This window comes from Phalaenopsis equestris, unplaced genomic scaffold (genome assembly GCF_001263595.1).
Source record: "Phalaenopsis equestris unplaced genomic scaffold, ASM126359v1 Scaffold000444, whole genome shotgun sequence".
Lineage (NCBI taxonomy): Eukaryota > Viridiplantae > Streptophyta > Magnoliopsida > Asparagales > Orchidaceae > Phalaenopsis > Phalaenopsis equestris.
This window is the reverse complement of record NW_018164885.1, coordinates 70075-85279: the sequence shown is the minus strand read 5'-3', so window position 1 is coordinate 85279 and position 15205 is coordinate 70075. Positions and strand designations below refer to the sequence as shown.

Here is a 15205-nt window from a genome sequence, read left to right as displayed (position 1 = left end):
TATATATATATATATATATATATATATATATATAGAATCTTTCTAAGAGAATCGTCTTGTATCGACAATTGTTTTGTATCTTCTAAACAAGATCAGGCATGTATATAATGCTGTGAGTGTATATCGATATAAACAATAAGTAAGAAAAAAAAACCTTCCGGTTCAGGATAATATTTAGCATATAAAGTACCTCTTTAAAAGAATGAACATCACTGCCCCAAAGCCAAGCATCGCAACCAGCATCCCTTGCGCCCCATACATCATTCCTCCTATCATCACCTACATGCACTGCGTCTTCAGGTTTCACTCCCAGTAACTCACACGCCCTCATAAATATCATCGGGTTCGGCTTCTCTGCCGCTACCTATAATTATTGGGAGAAAATTAAGAAATTTGTGAACAAGTTTATTTGACAGTAAATTAAATTTATAAACTATTGTGGAACAAACTTCATAATTCAAAAGAAACCATGTTGTCTTGTAGAGGATAAAACTTGATCAAAACTAACCAAGGTTTTCACTTAACATTAATCATGTACTTAAATGACTTAGATATGATAAGACTTCAGCAATAGAATATGAATCAACACAAGTTGCTGAGGTGATGGATGTAAAAATAAAAAGAGGCATATACAAACATGCCATAAAATTCATATGCATTTACATATCTAATATTTTAACTTTCATATTGTGTGCATAGCACTCACATCTTTAACTTCACATCAAAAATATCACTACTATTAACTTTATGAAAGTTAAAGACGCCTTTTTCATGAATAGGTCAATGATACCAAAGTGATATGAATACAAATATCAAACAGAGATGTTAAATATGTAAATGCATAAGAACTATGTGGTATGTAAGTGAATTTCCCAGATGAAAAACACAATAAATTGAGATTGTTACTTACCTCAGCAGAGACAGCAACTCCATCAAACCAGTGATCGCACTTGAGAGCCCTTAGTAGAGGTCGTAATCTAGTGTCAAAATTTGAGACAACAGCTACTTTCACCCCAGCTTCCCTGAGAGCTTCAAAGACCTTTTCGGCATTAGGATCACAAAGGTGCCATGCCTAAGAAATAAATCAATAAACAATTATCAAAAAGGTTAAATAATAATAATAGGTCCATAAGACTGAAAGATGAAAAAAGGCATGCCTTGTCAGTAGTATAGTATTGATAAAGTTCTTCAAAGTATTGAGAATCTGAACAGCCTGTGGACGAAGCAACAATGAATTGCCAAAATGGCCTCCCATCATCAACATATCTGAAATTATTTGTAAACCAGAGAGAATAAAAATGTAAACGACAAGGAAATAAGTATTATTCTACCTGTAAAAGGGAAAAAAAATTCAAACATTGGCGTGAACTAAGGCGAGCAGGCCAGGGGAAAAAAGTTAGAATGACTAATTAAAGAAAAAATAGTGAAAACATACCTAGTTTCTCATATAATACTTCAAAAACACACATATCAAATTAGAAAGACAAGGGATAAAATCTACAATGAAACTATGATAATTAGGCCCAGTTTGGGGATTTTGTGTGGCATCTGGAGCTGTTTTATTCTCGCTTAGCTGGACCAGAGAAAAATGCCACCCCACCACATAGCCATCATTTGTGCCACTAGGCACCTGCTACTCTCGAATGCTTGTAGTAGCATCAGAATGTGTTTATTACTAATCCGTATGAAAAAGAATTAAATAAGGACTACTAACAATGAAGACGAAACAAAAGTTCATAAAAAGCCATCATTCATTCTAATTAAACTCCTTTCAGTGAAGTTTCAGAAAGCAAAGCCATCATTTCAAAGATTCAATTTATTGATAGTATTATGCAGAACAACGCCACTGAGAATAGAAAAAACACAACGCAGGAGATAAGATTATTGAATCAGATCAATGTCGTTTGAGATTATACCATATTGACATTTGGCAGGCAGCGCTGCCTTATAGAAAAATATAATTTACATTTGCACAACATATACATGAAACATAACTAACAATTTAATCTCATGGCCGGAGAATGTAATAATCATCACTAGACCTATCCAGAAAATTTTGAAGCTTTATCAATGTATTCATTATAATTGAGTCCTATACAAGATTTGATCTCCATTCTGCACAAATACTTTTGTAAGGAGTTACTAATTATCTACATTTACCTTCATAAACGTTCAACAGTTATTCCATTGACCTTCTGCGTGAATAATAATCCTATTCCACTATCCAAATCTTAACTCACTTGACTATACTGCATAGCATAGTGTCACAACCAGGCCTGATAGTTTGGAAATAACCAAGTCAGGAACTACAGTCGGACGATATTAACATTTCATTTCCTTATCATATTTTTCAGAAACTTCCAATATATAAAAATAGTCACTAATAATCCACAAATATACTTAAGAAAATTTAAATCATCTAACAATAACAATAATATCTACAAATGAAACATCTAAATCCACACAACAATATATCAATGTCCAAAAGAAAACAATGCAAAAAGAGCTAACAAATACATCATAACATGATATCTAGCCATATTTTACAAAAAAGTTTTGATGTTATTTTAAAATAAATATCATAGTTATTTATACAGAACTTTTACAAAATATCCTTTGCAGATTACAAAATCATCCATCAAATGATCCTTATAAAAGGCTCATTCTATAGTGAATAATTCTTCTGTTCTCTTTTTTTAATTTCTTGTTGCTACTCCTATAAACAAAATTTTTTCTGCAAGACATATCAACCTATAACTTTTATTTTCCTGAAAGAAATCATTAATTTCAATAGTAAATTTGACATAGTGAACAATTATTATCTTAATATGCATTAAATTCATATATAAAAGCTGTGTGAATTACCAAATTAATACAATTCAATATTTTATAAAACTATAAACTTTCACTTTAAATTTATTCATTCCAGTTTAAATTTAACTATTTATCTATTTTTAACCTCGATAAGAGTCATAATAGAATTATCGTCCTACCCGAAGGTAGTCTCAAAAATAAGTCCAAAGGTATCCTAAAAAAATTATCCAAAGGTACCCTCAAAATTTACACACGAAAATACACCTTTATCATTTCCTTTAACATACACAGGTACATCACATCCCTTATCAATATCATCTAAAAGTAATCCTATATTATTTAAACTTTTATATTTCATTTCTTTTAAATTACATTCTTTTAAAGACATTGAATAATCATTTCCCCATTTTCCCATTTATTTTCTTTAAATTCTTAAGCTTACAATATGCATATAATCATAAAAATAATTGTCTAAAACATTAAATAAATTCTTTATTTGATAAATTTTAAATTTAATATATATAAGAAAATAATACTCATCACTTAGTTTGTTTGTCAAACTGGTTCCCAACTCCTTGACATTCTAGACTCAAAACTCCTGACATTCTAGACTCAAATATTCAACCTAAATTGCTATTAAACATTAACATTTTTAAATATTAATCCAAAATTATGTAAATTAAACTTTAACTTTTAATTAGAACATAATTATCTTTTAAAGTGACTTATCCCTTGATCTTGAAATTGAATCTTTCTTCCTCCAATTTATCCCTGAATCATGTAAATTTTATTTTAACATTACTTAAACAAATATATGCTCTCACACACATATATTAATTAATTAATTTAAAACTATAAAAAATTTACCTTGTATACACTCAACCGATTGCCCTAGCTCACACATGCGAGCTCCTTCCTTCTCCTCCCATCGGTCTAGGCTAATCCAAAGCCGCATACACTTCTTCTTCCTCCGGTCTCCCTCCTTAGGTCATGGCTCAACCCAACACTGCTTGCATCTTCTCCTCCTCTTCCTCTACATGCGAGTCTGTGATTTCCTCAACTAAGACTCGACTCCTCCACCATTTTGCAAGGTAGCAGAACAAGAAGCCATGGCGTTTTCCCTCTTCTCCTTCGCTCTTCTCCTTCGATTGTGTTAGGGTAAGGTTTGGCAACCTCCCTCGCACGAGAAGGGTGGCTCATTATTGTTTTCCCCGGCTCGAAAGCGGCATCACACGCACAGTAAGGGAGCTTCAACTCTTCTCTGGCTTCACCGCATAGTGACGCTCACCAAAACTTACGCTTCTTTTAAATTAGGTACAACGACTTCTCCTCTGCTCAACAGATCATCGATGGAGCAGTTAGCTAAGGCTGGAAAGGACCTTGCCTCCCTTCTTCATTCTCCATTTTTTCTTCTCTGGTCTAATTCTCGTTTTTCGTTCGTTGTGTGACGACTATGAATGAAAAAGACCAAGAGATGCCAGACCCCACGCTATTTCACTTAAACAAATCATCCGACTATTGGTTTCGATACATTATTACTATTATTATTATTATTATTATTATTATTATTTATTAATTTAATTAGTTGAAATTCAATTATTATAATTTATCATTCTTATAAAAGGCTTAATATCAACCGAGTATGCTATCATCCAGCTAGATTCGTCTGCAATACACTTTCCAAATAAAGAAATATGAAAAACATTATGCCTCCTTGCATATGAGCTGATAAATTCAATCTGTGTGTAATATTTCCGATCCTCCACATAATTTCAAATGGATTGACATATTTGGGGCTCAATTTTATGTTAATCCAAAGATTTGCACTTTTCAAAGGACCAACCTTGATAAAGAAAAACTCTCCAACTTCAAACTCAATAGGTCTGTGTTTGGCATCGTAATATTCCCTCTTCCTATCTTGCACTGCCTTCAATCGTCTCTAATTGGTTAAATCCTTTCAGTAGTATCATCAACTAAATCATCTCCAATGATCTTTCATTCGATTGTTTTAGTCCAACATTAAGGTGTCTAGCACTTGCTTCCATATAGAGTCATCCCAATGCTAGCATGGTAATTGTTATTATAAAAAAAAATTCTACAAAAGATATATGTGATTACCACCCTCCACTAAAATCAAGGACACATAACCTTAGTATATGCTCCAAAGTCTGAATAGTACTTTTTGACTAACCAACTGTCTGAGGGTGAAATGTTGTACTGAAAGTCAATCAGAGGCCCAAAACTTCCTGAACTTTCTTCCACAATCTGGAAGTAAATCTGTCATCTAGATCAAAGACAATAGACTTTGATACTCAATGCAGTTTCACAATTTGATCCACATAAAACTTGGCTAAACTCTTCACTAGATCTCTCCATCTAATGGGTAAGAAATGGACATACTTAGTCAACCTATCAACAATTACCCAAATAACATCATGACCATGAAGTGATCTAGGCCACCCAATCACAAAATCCATAGCAATCGCTTCTCATTTCCATATTGAAATCAGTAATTATTGTAAATGGCTTCCAAGATGCTGATTTTCTGCCTTAACCAGATGACATGGAAACTTAGCTACCAATTCTGCCACAATCCTCTTCGATCCTGACCACCAAAAAATTTTCTTGAGATCATGGTACATTTTATTACACCATGGGTGAATAGCTTAGACAGATAAATGGGTCTCCTGAAGAATTCTCTTCCTTAGATTATCAACTTCTGAAACATAAACTCTGGCTTTATATTCCAATAAGTCATCCTGATTTAATACATACTTATCAGAACTACATGTCTTAATCTGCTCCAGAACTTTCTAAAACTATTATCTTTAGCCATAGAACCTTCAATGCTGCCCTTCAAAATTGGTTGTACCATCAACAAATATAAATGATCATATTGTCATCACCAAAATCAACTATAAATAACTTCAAATTCTCCATATCTTTAACTAACAGCTCCTATTGAGTAAAGAAATAAATTAAATTATCTGAAGTTTTCCTATTCAACGCATCAACAACCACATTTACCTTCCCCAGATGATACTAAATATCCAAATCATAACCTTTAATAAATTTCAACCATCTCCTCTGCCTCATGTTCAACCCTTTATGAGTAAAGATATACTTCAAACTTCGGTGATCAGTAAATACCTCACATCTAACTCCATACAAATAATGCCTTATATATTTTAAGTACAAAAACAACTTAATCAAGCTCCAAATAATGTGTGGGATAGTTCCTTTCATGATTATTCAATTTCGTGATGCATATACAATGAACCTTCCATGCTGCATAAGTGCTATACCTTTCAAAAATGCATCATTGAAAATTTAAAACTCATCTGAACCTGAAAGAATAGCCAATACTGAAGTAAACATTAAATAAGTCTTTAGTTTCTTGAAAGCCTCCTCACAATGATCTGACCATTCAAATTTAATTCTCTTCTGATTCAATCTTGATAATGGCATAGCAATCTCTGAAAATTCTCCAACAAATCTTATGTAATAACAAACCATAACTTGAAAGCTTCTGACCTCAATAATATTGGTAAGCCTTGACCAATCTGCAATAGCTTTGATATTATTTTGATCAACAGATATACTGTCTCTAATGATAATGTAATCAAGAAAAACCATACTTTTAAGCCAAAATTCACATTTAGAAAATTTGACATAAAGTGTGTTATCCTTCAAAACCTGTAGCACAACATGTAAAAGATCTTATATGACTGGTTTTATCACTCCAATACACCAGAATATCATCTGTAAAGACAATCACGAAAGTATCCAAAAATGCCTGAAGAACATGTTTATCGAACATTTTCATCAGGTCCTTGAAAACTACTGAGTATTAGTCAGTCCAAATAACATCACCACAAATTTATAGCGCCTATAACTGGTTCCGAAAACTGTCTTTTCTGTCTTCTTTATTCTCAACAAGTGATAGTATGACCTTAGATCAATCTTTAAAAATACAGAAGTCCCTTCAAATTGATCAAATAAGTCATCAATCCTCGACAATAGATATTTTTTTTACAGTGAGCTTATTCAACTCTTTGTAGTCAATACATATCCTGAAGCTCTCATCCTTCTACTTCACGAATAACACTAAAGCTTTAGAAGGTCATGTGCTAGGTTTGATAAATCCTTTATTTAGTAACTTCTACAATTGACTCTTCAACTCCTACAACTCTTTAACCGTTGTTCTATATGGTACCTTGGATACTTAGAACATGGCAAGCGCTCAACAGTAAAATCAATCTCCCAAAGTGGTGGTAACCCTGATAAATCATCAAGGAAAATTTATATATATTCTCTTACCACCGGAATACCAACCAAAGACTACTTTAGAAGTATCTATTACTTGAGCAAGAAATTAATGATTTTCATGATTCAACAATTTGAAAGCCTTCAAATAGGTAAATATCAAAAATGTCGCCATCTATCACCACAAAATTTAATTTCTACCTACCTAAGTACATTCATTTTGAAAGTCTTTCTATTTCAATCAATGGTAACAAAATTTTTAGACATCTAATCAATGACTAAAATCACCTCAAACTCCACCAAGGGTAATTCAATAAATTGTGCCTCAAAATCATTTCCACCAAACATTAATTTCTTCTCACATGATAGATTAATCATTTGACATTCTAACCGATAATATCATAGGCATAGAAATGATATTCAATCATGTCACTTTAACCAGTTTCTCGGCTATTAAAGAGTTATGTTCCTGAATTAAACAATACGTTTATCGACCCATCCTAAAGATATATAATATCTATCGCTAAAATCGTTGTATTTAACATTTAGAGTCGACTTATTAAAATATTTAAATTCTTACTTTATTTTATGAATGACATAACATGAATGTTATGATAATCAAATGTGCACAGGGTTAAAATTCTTAAAAGTAAAAAAAATAACATAACTTCAAGGGAGTCCTTAGCTTCCTGCTGCGAACATATACAGTATGATGGACATCCTATTGAGTAAGAACTGCAATTGGCATTGATCCTGAAGATTCAGCTACTCTCGGTCTGCCAAAGCTCACCTGAGGTGGTCTAGACTACCCCTAGAATCAACTAATTTAGGGTAGTTCTTCGCCATATGTCCTGGTTGATGTAACCAAAACTAGATGTTGAATCCAGACAAACACTCACCTTTATGAAACCTTTCACACTTGTCACATTTCTTCACACCAAACAGAGTATCAACACTGCTGGATTTCTCCTCAACGCTTGAATTTTCGGATTGGAAGGACTACGTGCCTTGAGATCCTTAAGAAAATCTGAATCCCTCTGAATTTATCTTCTTATAAATATCTCTCCCTCTGAGTAGCTTCTAGATCCTGAGTAGTTTCTAGATCAAGCTAATTCCATCCGACTCTCTCTCCAACAAAACAAAATAATCATCGATTCCAATAGAAATCAGTGGTTGTCAAATCATATCTTTCAGTCGAGACAAAAATCAGTGGCACTTCTCCTCTGTATTTGGAATCAACTATGGCGCATACCATGGGAGCATGGTGAATTCAACTTCATGTTGTAAAATGGATCGATCACCTTATACTGACTGGAAAAATTTATCATGCATCTGTCTCCTGGTTAACAATGATGCAATCTAGTTTCTAAAGATATTCATGAACTTGTCTCATTGAATTATGTGGCTAGCTCTACCCCATATTTCTCCTGCAACTAATCTCGCCACCATTGCTTTGCTTCTTTTTTTAAAGCAAAAGTGGATAGAGTAACCATCCTCTCTGGAGGACAAAATAATCTAAAATATTTTTCACTCTGAACAACCAATTTTCAACATTCACTGGACCTCCTCTAGAATTGAGAAGTAACATCACTTCCTTAAATAATTTCGAACACTTGTCTATTTGGTCTTCCTCACTAGAACTGGTCTGAGTTTGAGAATTCTTAATCAACTATATTAGTACAATCATCATTTTAGTAAATACATATGCATTCAAGTAATTTGTGGGGTGTATCAACTTCGATCATATCATCTCAAACTTTTTTCCTATTAATTTTCTATATTTCTGAAATAATAGAAGAAAGATTTTAATTAGACACAATTTAACCTTTTATTAATATTATTTACAAGTTAATTTAATAATTCTAATAACTCTTTTTTTATCATGATCCAACCTAGTTGCTCTGATATCACTTTTCTCATGAATTGTTCTGATAGCTTGGAATTAACCAAATAAAAAAATGTGGTCGAACGATATTAACATTTCATTTCAATATATAAAAGAGTCATTAATAATTCACAAATATACATAAGAAAATTTAAATCGTCCAACATTAACAGAAATATCTAAAAGTGAAACATCTAAATCCACACAACAGTATATCACTATCCAAAAGAAAATAATACAAGAAGAGTCTACAAAACATGATTCAATCGTAGTCCTGTAAACTAAATCTCTCCTATTAGACATCTCAATCTATAACTTTTTCCTGAAGAATCATTAATTTCAACAGTAAACCTATTGAGCAATTATAATCTTAATATGCATTAAATTCATATCCAAATGCTATATATGAATGACACAAAAAATATAACTCATTACTTTATAAAAATGTAAACTTTCACTTTAAATTTATCCCTTGACGTTTCAATTTAAGTATTTATCTATATTTAACCTATTTAAGAGTGATAACAAAATTATGATCATATCTGAAGGTATCGTAAAAAATGTACCTGAAGGTACTTTGAAAAATATATCTGAATGTATACTCAAAATTTACACTCGAATTTACACCTTTAAAATTTTTTTTAACGTGCACGGGTATATTGCATCCCCTAATAGTACCATATAGGGGTAATCCTATATGATTTAAACATTTACATTTCACTTCCTTTATATTACCTCATTTTAAAAAAAATAAATAATCATTTCCCCTTTACCCCATTCATTTCCTTTAAACTTTAAGCTTACAACATCCATATAATCATAAAAATAATTGCCTAAAGAATTAAAGAATTTTTTTATTTAATAAACTTTAAATTTAACAATAGAAGAAAACAATTACTCACCCGCTCCATTTTCTTGTCACAATGATTCCCTAACCCTTGACCTTCTAGACTCAAATGTTCTTCAACCTAAAATACTGTTAAACATTAATATTTTTTAAATATTAATTTTAAATTAAGTAAATTAAAATTTATTTTTTAATTAGAACAATTCGTATTTTTTAAAGTGATTCACCCTCAATCTTGAAACTGAATCTTCCTTTCTCCAAATTCTCCCTGATTCAAGTAAACTTTTTTTTAACATTACAAAAATAAATATATACTCTCTTACGCACACACATATATTAATTAATTTATTTAAAATTAAAAAAAATTTACCTTATATACGCTCGGTCGGTTGCACTAGTTCACGCACGCAAGCTCCCTTCCTTCTCCCTTCAGTCTCAATTTGATACAGAGACGCACGCACTCTCTCTTCTTCCTTTGGCCGCCTTTTGGTCACGGCTCAACCCAGCATCACACACATCTTCTCCTACCTTCAGTCTTGACTCAATTTCCTCACCTAAGAGTCAACTCCACTGTTTCGCATGGTGGTAGTAAAATCGTGGTCTGTTCCTTCTTCTCCTTTGCTCTTCTCCTTCGATTTTATATGGCCATGTTGCCGAAAAAACTACCAAGAAGATTAACCTATTGGTTTAGATTAGGAAATTAATCGAGCTCAATCGAGTCAAGTATGTCACGGATTGGACATAGCTTGATCGAATAAAGAGTGTTCAAGTTCAACTCGAGTTTGAGTCGAGATTCCATATATATATTCACACTTGGTTTCCTACAACAACAACAAAACGCCATATCTCGGCTACATGAATCTTTTTTCTCCATTGTGTCCTATTTAATATCATTTATATCATATTTTAATGTAATTCTAATAGATTAAAATCATTTTCTATACAATATATCCAAGTATTTTAGGTTTACCTCTGTCTTTCTTAACATTGGTCAGATCTAAAATATTTATTCCTCTAACCAGATCATTAGATGGCCGACGATTAATGTGACCAAACCATCTAAGACAACTCTCTCTAATCTTGTCCGCTACTAGAGTTATACCATCCCTATCAAGGATATATTCATTTCACATTTTTTCTCTAAGTGTCAAGTCATTCATCCACCTAAACTCATCTCAACAACACTTAACTTTGTTTCATGCTTCTCTTTTAATGACCAACATTCTGCATCATAAAGCATTGTAGGTCTCACCATAGGTCTCAGCACCATCTAATAAAAGTTTCCTTTTTAAGTCTAAGCGGTATTTTCTATCACACAATAGGCCCGATGCATTCCTCCACTTCAATTAACCAACTTGAATTATACTAATAGCATTCCATTTATATTACTATCACTTTGAAAAATAGACCCGAGATATCTAAACAAATTCACACATTTTAATAATTTGATCACCCGTAGTTACAACTCTGCACTACAATTCTTACTACTAAAAGTACATTTCATGTATTCAGATTTGGACCTACTCAAACGAAAGCCTTTGGACTCCAATATATACCTCCATAATTAAATTTTTTTCTTAAACTCTTTCTCTAATCTTATCCATAAGAAAGATATCATCAGCGAAAAACATATACTAAGGTAAATCATCTTGTAAATGTACAGTAAGAGCATCCATAACTAAAGAAAAAAGATATGGGCTTAAAGCCGATCCCTGATTTAACAACAATCGTAATAGCAACATTATTATTTCGCTTAAAGCTTTCAAACCTCAGTATGGTTGAGGAGGTCTTGTTTTGAACTCTTCATACTTAATTGCAAAAAAAAAAAAAAAACACAGGAAAAAAAAGAAAAGGTTGTTAATTTTAAGTATGAATTTTGAATGTTTGAAAAAGAACAATAGAATTTAAAGCTATATGTGCCGCAGTCATAGTTCAATAAATAATACAAATTTACAATTTTTATGTAAGCACTGCATTTGTGCTTATTACGTCTATAACAAAATAACATTAGACATTAGCATTATAGCACCACACCAAAAAGAACTTAAGTTAATCATCTAAGGAGGAATCGAGAATTGCTCTTAAGAGCTCCTCTTTGGTTCCTCTTTGGAGTCCTTCTCAAAAGCACTTCCTATGAATTCCTCTCAGGAAGCCTTCTTAGGAGAGATCATCTCCAGATTGTCATGGCCTCTCTGCGGAACCTTGTTTACTCTCTTGGCAAACATGCTTTTCTCATAAAAAAAAAACTCCATAAGACTTTACACATCCCTCCCATAGATTCTAAAAAATAATTATTGCAAATACTACGGTATCAAAAATATCGTGCCAATTGTAAAGAGTTAACAATATTATACACAACTACACATACCAAATAATAAACTCATGATCAATCAAAATAAAGTTTTGTCATATTTAAGAGCTTAAATTCTAATTTTTTTGCTCCATCACTATGAAAAAGATGATGACTTATCCTCTATTCTGACACAATCTAACCATTAATCTATTATCCTCACAAGTCTACAAATCAAAACAATTTGTTCGATTATAAAAACCCAATCGTCAGGTCATTCAAAGACTGCCAATTTTAATTTATCTCCTCCCACACTCCTAAATATTCTCCAAGCTATCATCATCTCCAAATGCCATCCAAGGATTCTCACCGTTTGCATGTAATTTGGATATTGGTAACTTAAAGGGTTCTCTCTAAAGTCTACACTGCAATCTTCATCCAAATTGTCATAGAAAACTCAAGGGCACCTTTATTACTTTACATTCTTTTTCTTCCCATGTGATGCAATAATATAGAGTTGTACTTCCCGTAAATCTAAGTTCTCCCAACTGAATTTATTTCTTCTCTTCTTATCCTTTCTCAATGCTCTAGAGATAGCTCCCTATGTATTATATAATCTCTCAAATGTATTTTAGTTATTAATATAGTGATTATGTTCTCTTGTATGCCCAAGTAATAGACATAGGTTTGAGGACCAAACTATATATTTTTTTTCTTTTTGTGTTATTTCCTTTTTCTGCTTTTCCATAAAATAACTTAAATATAGTAATCGATTCAATTAAGTCAATGTCGATATTAAAAGCTAAAATTTACTACTTGTAAGAATCAAAAAATTAAAAAGATAACATAAAAAGGTCCATTTCAATTATCACTTCATGCTAAATCATGAATATTTCATCGATTCACCCTCCTTGTGTCTTTGATCAAACAAATAAATAAGAGGATAAATATAAATAAGCTGAGTGAAGAACAAGATGCAGCAAGTTCACTCCCAAAAAAAAAAAGAACAAAAATCAGCAAATGAGAAGTTAGGCAGAGCCCAGACACAGGAAAAGAAACACAATGAAACTGATTCTAAACCATCATAATCATCATAAACGGGGAGCACAAAAGTAAATTAACTATTAAATTTTAAAGATAAACAAGTGGCATAATGGTTGATAATTACCCTGCAATTTTATGCAGTATTTTCTCAGCTGTATATTCAAAGGCATAAAAGAATTTGAAGTATTAGAAAATTCCCATGTCCTTTTCATTAATGCAAATAGCACGACCTGGAAGTACAAGAGAAAGTCAACTGTACAAGTTGCTGGATCACGAAATGAAAAACTAACTTCAGTCAAAAACCAACTCATTCATCATAAAATTGTTGCCCATATTAAAAGACTATGCGCAGGACCGATTGCTAACAGTAAAACTGGAAAAAAGTATACTTGATGCTAACAAATAGTTGACTTTTTAATACTTCAAATTTAATAATTCATTACTCTGTGGATGCTAATTAAATTGATTGTAAAATGTCTTAAAAATTAGAATGAAACACTTGAAGGTCATCCTGGCCTGCGTGCACACATTTGGGTCGGGCAAAAAGATTAGAAAAACCATCTAATCATTACTCTTGTTACAGTAATAGCAATATATGATTCATCAAGGATAAAATAAAGCCAAAATAATGAAACAGATTTTTTTTTATGAAAATGTAACCCAAGCATAAAGCCTTGAAGAATCAGATGAATATGACAGTACATGAAAATATCTGCAAATAATTCAGCAGGAAAAAAAAATAGAAAGATCAGAAGAACCTCTCCAATTACTACAAGAATAATGCTCTACCAACCCAGAGATTCAGCTACAAGTCAGAAATTAAGAAATAAAAATAATAAAAAATACATTGCGGAATTAAATATGAGATTTTTTCTTATGCGTTAAGAAGAACTGGTTGAATTTTTTATAGCAAGGTATTACTCGTACCAAACATGGTTAGGATTCAAATCCAGGCAACAACCAGGAAAGTAAAATAAACACGAAACAGAAATTAACTGTATAAGAAAGTATTCATGAGAACTCATGGGCATTACGAATGCACATACCTCAGCCTAGACCGACCCCATGGCTGCTCATAAGCCCAGCGATATCTTTGCAGTATCTCATCCTCAGAGAACTGCACACCGTATTTCTCTCCAAACTGTCGGTATACCTGAAACACAAAACTATAAAATAATCTTCTTCATACCAGCGCGCTTATAAAAAATGAAAATGTCGAGATCCTAACTTGGCACGTTTTAAAAAAATCCTAACATTAATCAACGAAAAGTTTCACAGAGGTAAAAACAGAAGAACAATAATAATAAGGGATAAGAAAGTTTACTTGTGGTACAGGCTGGGAGGGCTTGAGAAGAGTGCCGGCGACGTCCACCAGGAGTGCCCTGTGCGTGATGTCCCCGTAGAGAGATCTCCTGTATTCTAAATACTCTTTCGCTCCCAACAAATCCCATCCGCCTCGGAGGCCCCCCTGAAGCGGCATCCCTCTAATTCCGCCGGTCACCACCTCCGCAGCCGCCAAAGCAGAATAACAGCGGAAATGGAGATTCTTCTTAAATTCAAAGCACCAAGAAAATCCATGGGAAGAAGTAGATGAGGAAGAGGAGGAAAGGGGTAAATGATCGCAGTTTCTCTCCGAGATCTTGAATGCCGCCGAGATGGGAGTCCTCAGAACCCTAGCCATCGTTTTTCAGGTCGCTCAATCCTCCGCTGATGACTTGAGCTACAGTATCCGTTCGCCGTTTTCTAGGCCGGAGACAGTATCTCCTTCGCTTGCCTGTTTTCGCTCGACAGACATGGCCCGGGGAGTGGGAGCGACGTTTTATCCAATTGTCGTGACGATTTGTCAAGTGGAATCCCGGAAATGCCATTCCTTACATTTTGCGGTTTGATTAATTAATTCAGCTAGACTAATTTTAGGAGTTTGAATTTACTCATGACAATATAAATAGGCCGGCTAATTAAAAGAGGAATAATAAAAAAATGACAGTATAAATAATTAAGCATTATTTTTATATTTTTAATAATTTAAAGATAAAATTTTAAACTTTAATTTATTTTG

At 32.8% G+C, this 15205-nt stretch overlaps 1 protein-coding gene across 3 annotated transcripts in view; it reads right to left on the bottom strand.

Annotated features, from left to right (window-relative positions):
* The window catches only part of LOC110027777 (haloacid dehalogenase-like hydrolase domain-containing protein 3), a 22029-nt gene extending 7028 nt beyond the window's left edge, over nt 1-15001 (bottom strand). For all 3 annotated transcript variants that reach the window (XM_020729330.1, XM_020729328.1, XM_020729327.1), the window contains exons 1-5: nt 14471-15001; nt 14193-14299; nt 1158-1266; nt 911-1072; nt 191-364 (exon numbers count right to left, since the gene is read on the bottom strand). In XM_020729330.1, the coding sequence (XP_020584989.1) occupies nt 191-364; nt 911-1072; nt 1158-1266; nt 14193-14299; nt 14471-14827 (909 nt within the window). In that variant the 5' untranslated portion in view covers nt 14828-15001. The remainder of the gene's footprint in view (nt 1-190; nt 365-910; nt 1073-1157; nt 1267-14192; nt 14300-14470) is intronic.
* Between the last annotated feature and the right edge of the window lie 204 nt (nt 15002-15205).